At 45.9% G+C, this 15,256-nt stretch overlaps 1 protein-coding gene across 2 annotated transcripts in view; it reads left to right on the top strand.

Annotated features, from left to right (window-relative positions):
* The window catches only part of ALG14 (ALG14 UDP-N-acetylglucosaminyltransferase subunit), a 37,888-nt gene extending 23,997 nt beyond the window's left edge, over positions 1-13,891 (top strand). For both annotated transcript variants that reach the window (XM_040406610.1, XM_040406609.1), the window contains one exon: positions 13,535-13,891. In XM_040406610.1, coding sequence (XP_040262544.1) covers positions 13,535-13,765 — 231 coding nt within the window. In that variant the 3' untranslated portion in view covers positions 13,766-13,891. The remainder of the gene's footprint in view (positions 1-13,534) is intronic.
* The last annotated feature ends 1,365 nt before the right edge of the window (positions 13,892-15,256 follow it).

The raw sequence follows: 15,256 nt of genomic DNA, 5'->3' as shown, positions 1-15,256 counted from the left end.
CGCAGATGATAGGCGGCACTCTTAGAATTACTGCACACTTCACTTATTTGGGCAGTTATGGGGCCGAAACTGACCAAATAGCTGTGAACTCAGCCTTACAGGTCGATGTTAGCGCCAAGAAGAAGCGCACTCCTTTTACACCGTCGTCAGCTAATTCCACATAGATGTCTACAGAACCTGTTCTATTAAACGGTCAAATAAATTGATGTCAACCAGGCCAAAAAGTCAAAATAGTGGCCCAGTCATGGAGTGGGGAGGGTGGGAACAGCATGTGAAGTCCACAGAGTGGCCCAGTGACATAGTGGTGAGCTGACAGCATCATATGGAGACCACATAGTGGTCGGGTGGCAGCAGCATGAGGAGACCACAGAGTGCTGAGGTGGCAGCAGCATGAGGAGACCACAGAGTGGCCCAGTGACATAGTGGTGAGGTGGCAGCAGCATGAGAAGACCACAGAGTGGTGATGTAGCAGCAGCAGCATGAGGAGACCACAGAGTGGGGATGTAGCAGCAGCAGCATGAGGAGACCACAGAGTGGGAATGTAGCAGCAGCAGCATGAGGAGACCACAGAGTGGGGATGTAGCAGCAGCAGCATGAGGAGACCACAGAGTGGTGATGTAGCAGCAGCATGAGGAGACCACAGAGTGGTGATGTAGCAACAGCAGCATGAGGAGACCACAGAGTGATGATGTAGCAGCAGCATGAGGAGACCACAGAGTGATGATGTAGCAGCAGCAGCATGAGGAGACCACAGAGTGATGATGTAGCAGCAGCAGCATGAGGAGACCACAGAGTGATGATGTAGCAGCAGCAGCATGAAGAGACCACAGAGTGGTGATGTAGCAGCAGCATGAGGAGACTACCGAGTGGTGATGTGGAAGCAGCATGAGGAGACCACAGAGTGGCCCAGTGACATAGTGGGGAGGTGGGGGACAGTACCAGATGAAGTTGGTGGGTGGCTGTAGGAGCACCTGGCAGCATGTGTGGCAATATGTGGGTGGCAGCATCAGAATAGTAGCTGAAGCAGGTAGCCAGAAGAAACTGGTCTCTTTTGTCAAAGTGTAGGTGTGGCACCATGGATGATCTAGTGTGATGCATCAGGCATTGGTGTTTTGGAAATCCTGGCCGATCCACGCCTGATTTATCTTCACAAAGGTCAGTTTCTCCACATTTTCGGTGGACAGGCTAGCTCTCATTGGGGTAATATGGCCCCTGCCACACTAAACACACACTCTGATGCCACACTGCTGGTCGGACAGGAAAGCTTGTCCAGGGCAAACTCGGCCAGTTACAGCCACAAATCGAGTTTGGCTGCCCAGTAGTCCAGGGGATCTTCAATGTGGGGTGGCAAGGTGCACTCCAAGTATGCCAAAACCTGCTGGTTCAGGTTCTTCTCTATGTCTAGCTGCTGCTGCTGGTGAGTAGTTTCTTCATTAGGCGGGTGAAGAAAACTGCTCATCAGCGACTCTAGACTTAAGTTGCTGCTGATGGAGCTGGTACTGCTCCAGCCCCCCCCCCAGCAGCAGTGGAACATGAGCGCAGACCTGCGTGAGGATGGGCGATGGCGCACATAGGCAGCGGCCAACTGACTACATAGGATGTCTCGATAGTAGTTCAGTTTGTCCTCCCTCTCAGCGGGTGTAAAAAAATAAAAAAAATACCATTTTCGACCGGTAGCAAGTGTCTAACATGGTGGAGAGCCAGTAGTTATCCCTCTGTGGAATGGTGGCAATTTGGCTGCCACTACGCAAGAAATTGAGCATGCATCAGGCCATTTGCGCAAGTGACTCAGAGGGACTCCCTGCCTCTATTTCCACTGCATACTTCCACGGTGTGTCTGGGTCCTCTGCCTCATCTTCCTCATCGCCCGGTAGCTCCTCTGGATGGTCCTGGTCCTCCTGCTTTTCCTCTCCTGTCACCTGTCTAAACCACCTATTTCTCTACACATTGCTTGTGTTCAAATGTCCTCCCCCACAAGGGTGCATGTGGCCGTGAGATAGTCGCCACGTCTCCTGTCCCCTGGCCAGCCAGATTTAGCAGCATCTGTTCCAGGACACGAATCAGTGGAATGACGTTGTTCATCCCATAGTCCTGGCGACTGACAAATAAAGTGGCCTCCTCAAAGGGCCCTAGCAAACCTCTGGTGTCACGCAGGAGCTGCCACTGGGTAACATCGAAGTTACCCAGGGGAGTACCTCTGTCTGCCTGTATCGTCAAGAAATCGTTTATGGCCTTTCTCTGTTCATATAATCGGTCCAACATATGGAGACTGGAATTCCAATGGGTAGAAGCGTTGCATATCGGCCTATGTTGGGGGACGCCCTTCTGTCGCTGCAGCTCAAGCAGAATGTGCTTTGCGGTGTACGAGTGGCTGAAGTGCATGCAAAGTTTCCTGGCCATTTTCAGGATGTCTTGCAGATGGGGTGAAGACTTCAGGAACCACTTTACAACTATATTGCACATGTGCGCCATGCAGAGCGCATGGCTCAGCTCTCCTTGACGCAGCGCCGACACCATGTTCTTCCCATTGTCGGACACCATGGCTCCGATTTTGAGCCAGGATTTCTTGATGAAGGACGCGGAGCAGTTCCACTCCTGTATGACTCAGTTCGCCCAGGCAAACTAGGTGCAGAACAGCGTGACACCGCGTGCCCTGCACATGTGGTATGCTGGAGGGGCACTTTGAAATGTCCCTGCAGTGGAGGCTGAGGACACTGTGGAGGATGAGGCAGAGGCAGACATTGTTGCAGGACGAACAGCGTGATAACTTGGAGGTGGAAGCAGGGGCATATAATACTTCTCGCGCTGAGGGAACTGAAAATGACAGAGGAAGGTTCAGAACAGGTGGAGGCACAGGGCCTGCTCCCGGGCCATGCCAACTAAGCGGTGTGTCAGAGGAACCCACCGACTCTTGGCTGGGGGTTTCTGATGTCACTTGCGACGAAGTCTAAGACCGAGTCAACCATTCAAGCACCACTGGGGGTTGCTGGTCAAGACACGACCGCTAGATGATACCGGGAGCTCAGGCCTCTCACTGCGACTCCTGCCACCGCCCCCCCCCCCCCCCCCCCCCCTTTCTTCTGCTGCCTGAGCTGGTAAGCTCAAAAGTCACCTGCAAAGTTTGTGCTGGGAGTGAAACACCCGATGCAGCCTGTAGAGTAAGTAATGACGCTGGTGCTGCCAGGCTTCACCCTCCAGACACAACGTGCGTGGTTGGGGAACCAGAGAAGAAGAGGGTGCGGGATCAGCAGCGGCGCTATCAGGTAAGAGCAGATGCATTGTATCTTTTGAATATATGTTTGTTAAAGTTATTCCTTTACAGGTTGTGTAAAGGTTACAGGTTATTCTGTAAAGAAATAACTTCAATAAAGATATTCAAAAGATACAACGCATCTGTGCTGCTTCTGATCTTGCACCCTCCTCTTCTCTAAAGCGCCCATACATGTTCAGTTACACCAGGCAGGTAACGGCCAATGTAGCGCGGGAAAAGAAGTTAGGACGAATGATCTTTCATGGAATAATTGCTCTTATATCGGCCAAATGCACCAAATCAGGTGGCTGCGACAAAAACATTTTGCCCACTGTCCGTTCCCTTTGAAGGGCCTGTCACCTGTCTGTCTGACATACGGTATAATAAAAGAATTAAATTAAAATAATACCCCCAAAAAAGGCTGTAGTACAATGTTACTTCACCGCTGAACGGCAATTAAGACATATTTTTTTTCTGATTAATAAAGCCCCCTCCCCCCCCAAAAAAATATAACAATTCACCGCAGAAGGTCAATTAAGACGTATTCTTTTCCCTATAACTACACCCCAAAAAAAGAAATATAACAATCACAATTCACTGCAGAATGGCTAATGGGACATAAGTATCTTTCCTATTAATACACCCCGTAAATGGCTGTAGTACAATGTAACTTCACCGCCGAATGGCACTTATGACATGTATATTTTTTTAGATTTTTTATTTTTTTTCCTATTAATACACCCCCCAACAATGTAAAATCAACGGCGAACGGCTAATAGGACGTAAGTATCTTTCCTATTAATACACCCCGTCAATGGCTGTATCACACAGAACTTGCACCCCAATCACAAGCAAGGTTTGCGGGAATTAGTGATATATCATATAGTGCAAACAACCTAAAAGCTATTTGGATCCCCAGTCAGCGCAGCAAGGTGTAATAGAATTGCTCCTATTACCCAGGCTGTACACTCTCTCTCCTATTGCACCCTGTTCTCCTTTTATAGTGTGGAATAATTCCTCCCTATCCTTCCCCTACACCTTGACTAATCTTTCCCTGAACTTTTGTAAATCGTTTTTTCAGCACAATCAAGTCTTTCCTAGCACTGTCCCTAGCGCCTGCTGACGTCTCTCCCTGCACTAAGCACACTTGAAACTGGCAGAATCCAAGATGGCTGAGGCTAATTATAGGGCTGTGACATCACAGGGGCTGATTGGCTGCATGCATGGCATTGTGGGTGATCCCTCATTCCCAGAGTTCTTTTGTTCCGTGTCCTCACATGTGCAGCAGCCATTTTAGGAAAAAATGCGATTTGTTATAACGAAGCATCAGAAAATTCAGATTCGGTGCAAATTGAATTTTTCCTGACGTGGTCACAGCAGGAACAGTGGACAGTTTTAAAAAGGGCTTAGATAAATTCTTAAAAGTAAATGGCATTAATTAAGTCTCACTTCCTTTTGTAAAGTTCATATCCCTTGGTTGCACTTGATGGATTTATGTCTTTTTTCAACCATATTAACTATGTAACACAGCAGGCTGCTAGAAATGACAAGCTGCCTGACCTGTATATTCAAAAAGGCACTTCACGTGACTTTTTTTACCAAAAATTTTAGGATTTTTAGGTTGGGAATGGCCCTTTAAATTGTGGCAATATATAATTGTGGCCCTTTTATATTGTGGCATACTACAGTCCACAGATTGTAGTCACCTTATTCCATGCCCCCAGTGGATACCACAATCTAATCTCCCTATTCCAGACACATATAAGGACCCATTTATGGTGGATCTAGTCTACCAATAATCCTACATAGGACATTAATAAATACGTCTAAAACCTAATCCACTTTCTTCACCGGAAGTCCTTCGTTAGGGGCAGTGCCATGTTGCTTTCCTTATTTCTAACTTAGTATAGTGACTTAGGCCATTCTAAGGATGACGTTTTGTCTGATTTCGAAGACGGGCCGATAACTCTCCCATGCTTTCTGCATTCCTGGAAGTTCTGCATGTAATCACTGGCTCTCGGTGACCTGACATCATTCTGCGTATCTGATCTGGTTTCATAGATCTGGCAGTGCTTCTGAGAAACTGGTCACATATGCCAGATCCTTCACAAAAAGACAATGTAGAAATATCTTTTAGCCCATTTAGCTCTTGTCTCCTGTCCGTGTACTTTTTATGCATTGCAAAATTTGTGAGATATGTTATCTTTTATTTTATTTTTTTAACGAATGTCTAGATGTTTCTGAATAGACCTTTTGTTATCCTTTTGGTTAATATTTGGTTACTGATCATAAGATATAGCAGGTTATATGTGATTATTCATTAACCTAGGGTTAAGATCATTGAGGAGCCGTCCCCTCTCCTGACATGTCTGTGTTAGTAACTACTTGCATTCCCCATGTAATACCAGTTCTGGAGCATCTATTCCTATGACTCTCTCTGTTGTACCATTCCTTTATTATTCCTGCTAGAAGTTATGATTGAAGTCTATCGTTAGGTCCAGCCGGGCGTTACCAGTTGTGGGTGTGTCACTGCACATTCTGGCAGCAAGCACTGATTGTAGTGTCAGACGGTGCAGGGACACCACCCAACTGGTAACACCCAGCTGGACCTTCATCTCAAACTTGCTAGCCATTTATTCATAACTTCTAGCAGGAATAATAAAGGAATGGCACAGTATACAGTCGTGGCCAAAAGTTTTGAGAATTAGATAAATATTGGAAAAGTTGCTGCTTAAGTTTTTATAATGGTAATTTGCATATACTCCAGAATGTTATGAAGAGTGATCAGATGAATTGCATAGTCCTTCTTTGCCATGAAAATTAACTTAATCCCAAAAAAACCTTTCCACTGCATTTCATTGCTGTCATTAAAGGACCTGCTGAGATCATTTCAGTAATCGTCTTGTTAACTCAGGTGAGAATGTTGACGAGCACAAGGCTGGAGATCATTATGTCAGGCTGATTGGGTTAAAATGGCAGAATTCACATGTTAAAAGGAGGGTGATGCTTGAAATCATTGTTCTTCCATTGTTAACTATGGTGACCTGCAAAGAAATGCGTGCAGCCATCATTGCGTGGCATAAAAATGGCTTCACAGCCAAGGATATTGTGGCTACTAAGATTGCACCTCAATCAACAATTTATAGGATCATCAAGAACTTCAAGGAAAGAGGTTCAATTCTTGTTAAGAAGGCTTCAGAGCGTCCAAGAAAGTCCAGCAAGCACCAGGATCGTCTCCTAAAGAGGATTCAGCTGCGGGATCGGAGTGCCACCAGTGCAGAGCTTGCTCAGGAATGGCAGCAGGCAGGTGTGAGCGCATCTGCACGCACAGTGAGGCGAAGACTTTTGGAAGATGGCCTGGTGTCAAGAAGGCCAGCAAAGAAGCCACTTCTCTCCAAAAAAACATCAGGGACAGATTGATCTTCTGCAGAAAGTATGGTGAATGGACTGCTGAGGACTGGGGCAAAGTCATATTCTCCGATGAAGCCTCTTTCAGATTGTTTGGGGCATCTGGAAAAAGGCTTGTCCGGAGAAGAAAAGGTGAGCGCTACCATCAGTCCTGTGTCATGCCAACAGTAAAGCATCCTGTCCTCCAGTAAAGCATTTTTGCCCAAAAACACAGCCATGAATAAAGAATGGTACCAAAACACCCTCCAACAGCAACTTCTTCCAACAATCCAACAACAGTTTGGTGAAGAACAATGCATTTTCCAGCACGATGGAGCACCGTGCCATAAGGCAAAAGTGGTAACTAAGTGACTCGGGGACCAAAACGTTGACATTTTGGGTCCATGGCCTGGAAACTCCCCAGATCTTAATCCCATTGAGAACTTGTGGTCAATCCTCAAGAGGCGGGTGGACAAACAAAAACCCACTAATTCTGACAAACTCCAAGAAGTGATTATGAAAGAATGGGTTGCTATCAGTCAGGAATTGGCCCAGAAGTTGATTGAGAGCATGCCCAGTCGAATTGCAGAGGTCCTGAAAAAGAAGGGCCAACACTGCAAATACTGACTCTTTGCATAAATGTCATGTAATTGTCGATAAAAGCCTTTGAAACGTATGAAGTGCGTGTAATTATATTTCACTACATCACAGAAACAACTGAAACAAAGATCTAAAAGCAGTTTAGCAGCAAACTTTGTGAAAACTAATATTTGTGTCATTCTCAAAACTTTTGGCCACGACTGTAGTCCTAACAATAGATGCTCTAGAATTTGTTTGGAAAGGGAAATGCAAGTAGTTACTAAAACAGACCTGTCAGGAGAGGGGACGGGTCATTTTCAAATAGTAGCTTTACCTGGGTTGATAGTAACAAACCATTATCCTTCTTTTAGCGTTAATTGGGCATTTTTTCCATCAAAAGTGCAATGTATATGGCACCAACTTATTCCACACTGATGTACACCGAATGCATTCCCTTATGCTAGGGTCACATTTGCGTTAAGAAATTCAGTAGCCGATTCCGGTGCAGCTGAAAGCCGGCATTTATGCCCGAGACCGGTTGGATCCCATTATAGTCTTCGAGGATCCAACGGTGCACAGCTGTGTCCGGCAATACCGTATATAAGTAAAGTTTTGTAAAATTCGATTCGACTTTGTCACAACGCGCATTTCTTTGTAAGTAGTGGGTGCAATGACAGGGGGGGGGCGGCGATTGCTCCGCTATCCGTCATTTTACCCCCTCAGATGCCACGTTGATGGCTGATCGCGGCATCTGATAGGAATAATACAGTGTAAAATAAAAACTTACCTGATCCATTTGATCGCGACAGGGCCGGCCGCTGCCATCTTGCTTGCAGGTCTGGCACGAAATCTCGCGCAGGCTGAGATGACATCACGATGGCTGGCACGGTGATGTCATACGTCACCATGCACGGGATTTCGGTCGAGATCTTCAAGCAAGATAGCGGCGGCCGGCCAGTCGAGAGCAAATGGATCAGATAATTTAAAAAAAATGTATTTTTTTTTTTTTTAACACTATTTCAGGTTAAATTGCTTCACTACCGCGAAGCATGAGGAAATTCGGCTTCGTGGCTAAACAAATTCATCCTGAAATTCGGAAGCACTCTGTGGACTTCGATTCGCTCATCAATAAACGTAGCCTTGCGGCCCTGCCTCATATCGGAAGTTCAGAACAGTTTCATAGGAAGAAACAGAAGTTTCCGTTTGTTCTCCTGCTGTGGCTTTCCTACATTCCTTGCAGACATTGCCCTGATTCCTTGACATTCCTTGAATCTGCGAGGCCATTGCTCCCCCCCCCCCCCCCCAAAAAAAAATAAAACGCTGCCCTTCTCCCACTGCTTCTTTTTCTTTAAAGGTTATATAAAAAATAAATGTCTCCTTTCCTCCAGAAACAGCACCATTGCTGACCATGATCTGGTGTCTCAGCTCAGACCTATTCACATGGCTGGTGAGATGTTTTTGTCCCCTGAACTCCCAAAGTGCGGCCCGCACCCCAGAAGTGTCCGTCTGATTTTTATACCATGTCAGCAGTTCTGCTGGCGGAGCTTGTGCGTATGTTAATGGCCGTAAATTACTTCTTGCTGGGGTGTAATTATTTTGTTATGGGACCCATGTCAATCAAGCAGAGGAAGAATGGGGTCAATTATTCTTATAATTACATAGTAACATAGTACATAAGGCCGAAAAAAGACATTTGTCCATCCAGTTCGGCCTGTTATCCTGCAAGTTGATCCAGAGGAAGGCAAAAAAAAAACTGAGGTAGAAGCCAATTTTCCCCACTTAAGGGGGAATAAAAATTCCTTCCCGACTCCAATCAGGCATCAGAATAACTCCCTGGATCAACGACCCCTCTCTAGTAGCTATAGCCTGTAATATTATTACACTCCAGAAATACATCCAGGCCCCTCTTGAATTCCTTTATTGTACTCACCATCACCACCTCCTCAGGCAGAGAGTTCCATAGTCTCACTGCTCTTACCGTAAAGAATCCTCTTCTATGTTTGTGTACAAACCTTCTTTCCTCCAAACGCAGAGGATGTCCCCTCGTCACAGTCACAGTCCTGGCGATAAATAGATGATGGGATAGATCTCTGTACTGCCCCTGATATATTTATACATAGTAATTAGATCTCCCCTCAGTCGTCTTTTTTCTAAAGTGAATAACCCTAATTTTGATAATCTTTCAGGGTACTGTAGTCCCCCCCCATTCCAGTTATTACTTTAGTTGCCCTCCTCTGGACCCTCTCCAGCTCTGCTATGTCTGCCTTGTTTACAGGAGCCCAGAACTGTACACAGTACTCCATGTGTGGTCTGACTAATGATCTGTAAAGTGGTAGGACTATGTTCTCATCACGGGCATCTATGCCTCTTCTGATGCAACCCATTATCTTATTGGCCTTGGCAGCAGCTGCCTGACACTGTTTTTTGCAGCTTAGTTTGCTGTTTATTAAAATTCCTAGATCCTTTTCCATGTCAGTGTTACCGAGTGTTTTACCATTTAGTATGTATGGGTGACTTGCATTATTCCTTCCCATGTGCATAACCTTACATTTGTCAGTGTTAAACCTCATCTGCCACTTATCTGCCCAAGCCTCCAATCTATCCAGATCCCTCTGTAATTATAGATGTAAGAGAGGCTGTGCATGCTGATCAGTTTGTCGGGGAGGTTAATGCACTAATCCAGGGCAGCAGAACGTTCAGCAGTCAGCAATGGTGTTTAAAGGGCTTCTGTCACTCCACTAAACTCATTATTTTTTTTTTGTCTCCTTAAAGTCCTTATGCTGCGATTTCTCAATATATATAGGGCTATTACTCAGTTTGGTTCAATAGTTATATAAAAAAACGGACTTTTATAATATGCAAATTACCTCTCTAGCAGCAGGTAGGGCGGCTACCTGCTGCTAGCAGCCGCATCCTCCATTCTCCTCCATAATGACGCCCCCTCCTCATGTTGATTGACAGGGCCAGTGAACGCGCTCGTCCTCTGACTGGCCCTGTCTGCGTTTTTAAATCTCGCGCCGGTCTTCAGTTGGCGCAGGCGCACTGAGTGGAGGACGCTCGCTCGGCCGCTCCATCCTCAGTGCGCCTGCGCCGATGACGTCACATGTACACCCGGCGCAGGCGCACTGAGGATGGAGCGGCCGAGCGAGCGTCCTCCACTCAGTGCGCCTGCGCCAACTGAAGACCGGCGCAAGATTTAAAACGCAGACAGGGCCAGTCAGAGGACGAGCGCGTTCACTGGCCCTGTCAATCAACATGAGGAGGGGGCGTCATTATTATCAATGGAGGATGCGGCTGCTAGCAGCAGGTAGCCGCCCTACTTGCTGCTAGAGAGGTAATTTGCATATTATAAAAGTCAGTTTTTTAATATAACGACTGAACCAAACTGAGTAATAGCCCTATATATTGAGAAATCGCAGCATAAGGATTTTAAGGAGACAAAAAAAAATGAGTTTAGTGGAGTGACAGAAGCCCTTTAAGCCTATGTACATATAGGTCAAGGTATGACATGGCTGTATGTAAAATAATGCTGCGCAGCAGCTGGAACGAGGCCAGCTATACTAATAAACTATGGGAAATATATTCAGTGCAGAACTCTAAGGCTATGTTCACACAGCGGGTTTTGACACTCAAATTCTGTCTCATATTCCGCGTCGGAGATCGCCGCATTGAGTGGCGCTAAACCAAGAACTGACACCCGCTATGGCTTTCAGCCATCCGGACACCACATCAAGAGAGGATATGGTTGTAGTTGTGTCTTTACATTGCCGGCTGCAGGAATGGCAACATGGCCTTCCTTTAAAAACAATGGGGAACACAGCGCCAGGTCTTTGGCGTGGAATCCGCACAAAATTTCAGCATAAAATAGTGCGACTTGAACATTTATAAGTAACATTATCATGCCGTTTGTTATGTGTGCTTTTCTCAGACTAAGGGCTCATTCACACGACCATGGTTTGGTTCCGCATCCGAGACACACTTTTTGTGGCTCGGGTGCGGACCCATTCACTTCAATGGGGCCACAAAAGATGCGGATAGCATCCGTTGCTCCGTTCCGTGGCCCCGCAAAAATTATAAATCAAGTCTTATTCTTGTCCGTTTTGCGGACGAGAATAGGCATTTCTATAAATTGCCGTCCGTTCCGTTCCACAAATTGCGGAAGGCACACAGGCGGCATCCGTGTTTTGCGGGTCTGCAATTTGCGGACCGCAAAACATGGCACGGTCTTGTCAACAAGCCCTAAGGGTGGGTGGGGATCAGAGTTGATGGTCATACGTAACATGGGGCTCCAAGGTGGCTAGATAGAAGTTGGTTGCCGGTTCATGTGGTGAACGCTCTACCAACGCGGTCATACACCCTTTACTTGATACTGCCTGTTGAACTGCCCAATTGTTCAAAGAGGGATACTAGAAGAGAAGACGAGAGTAGCACTTCATCATCGGATGAACCGTTTAAGAAGCTGGTAAGCTCAAAAGTCACCTGCAAAGTTTGTGCTGGGAGTGAAACACCCGATGCAGCCTGTAGAGTAAGTAATGACGCTGGTGCTGCCAGGCTTCACCCTCCAGACACAACGTGCGCGGTTGGGGAATCCGAGAAGAGGGTGCGGGATCAGCAGCGGCTCAATCAGGTAAGTCCAGATGAATTGTATCTTTTGAATATATGTTTGTTGAAGTTAATTCTTTACAGGTTGTGTAAAGGTTACAGGTTCTTCTGTAAAGAAATAACTTCAATAAAGATATGCGCTGCTGCTGATCCCGCACCCTCCTCTTCTCTAAAGCGCCCATACATGTTCAGTTACACCAAGCAGGTAACCGCCAATGTAGTGCCAGAAATGACGTTAGAAGGACGAATGATCTTTCATGGAACAAGCGTTCTTGTATCAGCCAAATGCACCAAATCAGGTGGCTGGCTTCTTTTGTGTCATTAGTCAGCTGAAATGAATGTTTATTACAGTTATCATCCATTTTCATGGGCACCTTAAAGGGGTTGGTTGTCCAGGATTTTAATATTGATGGCCTATCCTGAACATAGGCCATCAATATCAGATATGCGGGGGTCCAACACTCTAGAACTCCCACCAATCAGCTCTTTCAGAAGTCCTCTTGCGCCAGAACTACCCAGCTCCATCCTCATAGATTGTAAGCCCTCACGGGCAGGGCCCTCTCTCCCTTTGTACCAGTCTGTAACTCGTCTTGTTCATGCTTAGTGCAATTGTCTGTATTATGTATGTGCACCCCTTTTTATACATATAGCGCCATGGAATGAATAGCGCTGGTTACTGCAGCGCTGCTGCCATTCACTTCAGCCACCAGCTCTGCCCACTACACAATGGACTAAGCTGAATAGTTCTGGAGCCGGAGATCCTGCAGAACGGCTGATCCTGAGGATAGGACATCAATATGACTATCTTGGCATCTTTTGTTCAGGATCCTCATCTCTTGGCCTGAGCGGGCAGTGGTTAGAAAGAGCGTTGCTCACTCTGGAGGACCTGTCCTGTCCTACATTTCATAGTTATGTATGTACTGTATTGTAGTACAGGGCAGTTCATCCAGAGTGAGCAACACTTTCTAACCACTTTCCACTCTAGCCAAGAGATTAATTATCCTGGAAAAAAAAGATGCTTGTCTATTAAAGGGGTTGTTCAGGATTCTACAAGCGATGGTCTATCCCTAGGCCAGGCCAACTATCTGATTGATTTGAATGAATGTTGTGTAATACTTAATTTCCCCTGATGTGGCGCTGCAGGGAATATGGACAACAGCCGATCACTGTAGTCCCAGTAGAGGAACTTCTTTGATCTGCTTACTTTCAGTAGACCTTTCTAACAAGTATGGATTGTCCAAAGTGGACAACTGCTTCAAGAGGGATTTTATTTGGTTGGTGGCCCCATGATCATAATTAATTGAGGAGGGTCCTTATTGGGGATGTATGTGCCTAATAGGTGAAATATCAAGTCAAACCCTTCAGATATATTGATGTAAAGGATTTACTGGTGAAGTGCTGGCATCTCCAGAGACGGCAAATTCTCTCTTCCCTCTGTTCATTGTATAAGTTCCTCAACGGGGATCACGCAGATTTGGGTTTGTCTTTCTGCTCTTAATATAATCATAGAGCCACTTAGCATAAGCACGATCACACTGGTATTGACGCTGGACTTGTGCACACCAATGGGTGGCACATTACTAATTATATCAGTGGCATCATGCCAGGAACGTCAATCGGCTAAATGCAATAATTGGTGTGACTGATGGGTAAATGACTTGTTCCTTGTCACTCCTTATCACGTGTTTGATTTCTACTTTTCTTCTAACTTTCTAGATCTTATGCAATGGACCTGGAACATGTATCCCTGTGTGTTTCTCTGCACTTCTCCTTGGAGTTTTGGGCATAAAGAAAATCATTATTGTCTACGTGGAGAGTTTATGTCGAGTAGAAACTCTGTCGCTGTCTGGAAAAATCCTCTACCATGTTGCAGACCATTTCATCATCCAGTGGCCTCTACTCAAGGACAAGTATCCAAACGCCATATACATGGGAAGAATCGTTTGATCGACCTCCCCAAAATACACTGTGTGGAGACCCGACATGTTCACTGCTTGTTACCTTCACTTTATAAGGATGTTCCAGTTTGTATTATATTTTGTAATAAATTGTCTCTTTGTAGACTAGATTTCAGATCTAATATTTGTCTAGCTTTACTTCCAATGATGGTATATACCTTTTCATTTAAAGGGGCTGTATTAGTCTTTTCCAATAAACATAGTGAGACGCCTGCCAAGAATTGGGCTAGTGGTGGTCCCAAGAGTTGTAATCCCGCTATAGCTCTATGGCAAATCTGATTAGAGGTTTTCTGCGATTATTATTTTTTAAAACTAATGACCTATCCTCTGGGTAGTAGACAAAAGTGTTTGTAGAGCAGCACCCATGGACATAAATGGCCACACTGGTAATGCAACAGCCGAGCCACGACCGCAGATCCTCAGCAGTCGACCGTATTGCAAATGAACCTCTCTTCATTTGCTATCCTCTGGTTAGGTCATCAGTATCTGACTGATGGGCGTCCAACACCCGAGAACCCCGCTGATCGGATGTTTGAGAAGGTTCCAGCACTTGCAGTAGCCCCAGGAGTCTTCTCGCGGCTTCGCCTAGGCCATGTGACGTTACGTTCATCGGTCACATGGCCTAGGTGCAGCTCGGCCCCATTGAAGTGAGCTGCGGTACCAAGCACAGCCGCTATACAATGTATGGAGCTGTGCTTGGTGAGCTGAGAGAAGGCCACAGCGCTACTGCGTGTGCCGTGCCTTCTCAAACAACTGCTTGGCGGTCATCCCGGGTGTTGGACCACCACCAATCAGATACTGGTGACCTCTTGAGAGGACAGTTCATCGGTTCAGAAAACTCCTTTAACCATTAGCGCTTTTAAATGGGTTGTCCCATTCCAGCAATGTATCCCCTATCCACATCGTCGTAGTGTCTGATCTGAGAGGGTCTGACCACTGGGCCCCCTGTCGATCACGAGAACAGGGCCAATGTCCCCTTCCCCCCCATTAGAATGAAGAAGCAGACATGCATGCCTGTCCCCCACTCTGTTTAACTAACTATTCAAATGGGGTAACACAGGCCCCTGTTCAAGTGATCATTAGGGGCCCCCGCCAATCAAGCATTTATTCCTTATCCTGTGAATACAAAAGTTTCATTACAACTTCAGTAGACATATTGGACTATATTTCCTGGTTTTCCATGTGTCCACAGTAGATTGTAATGTATTTAAATTGAAGACAATTATACAGTCAGTCATCATGCAAAATAATCCACCGTTTCCCTGTAGGTTATGGATGCAAGGAACCGGTGTGAGAGGTTTTTTTCTTCTTGTCAGACATGCTAGTCTGGTTGACTTCCCTGGTCTTCTCATGGCAATGTATGTACGCCTTGTGCCACCTGGAAAAACACACAGGGAAGCAATTCTCCTTGCATACAGCATTCTCTGATTAACTTGCAATCCTGCCTCATAAATAATAGAAAAAAAAATCCTCCTTCTTC

Source organism: Bufo bufo, chromosome 9, assembly GCF_905171765.1.
Source record: "Bufo bufo chromosome 9, aBufBuf1.1, whole genome shotgun sequence".
NCBI classification, from domain to species: Eukaryota; Metazoa; Chordata; class Amphibia; order Anura; family Bufonidae; genus Bufo; species Bufo bufo.
Note: the sequence above shows the minus strand (reverse complement) of the source record. Positions and strands in the feature narration are given on the sequence as shown.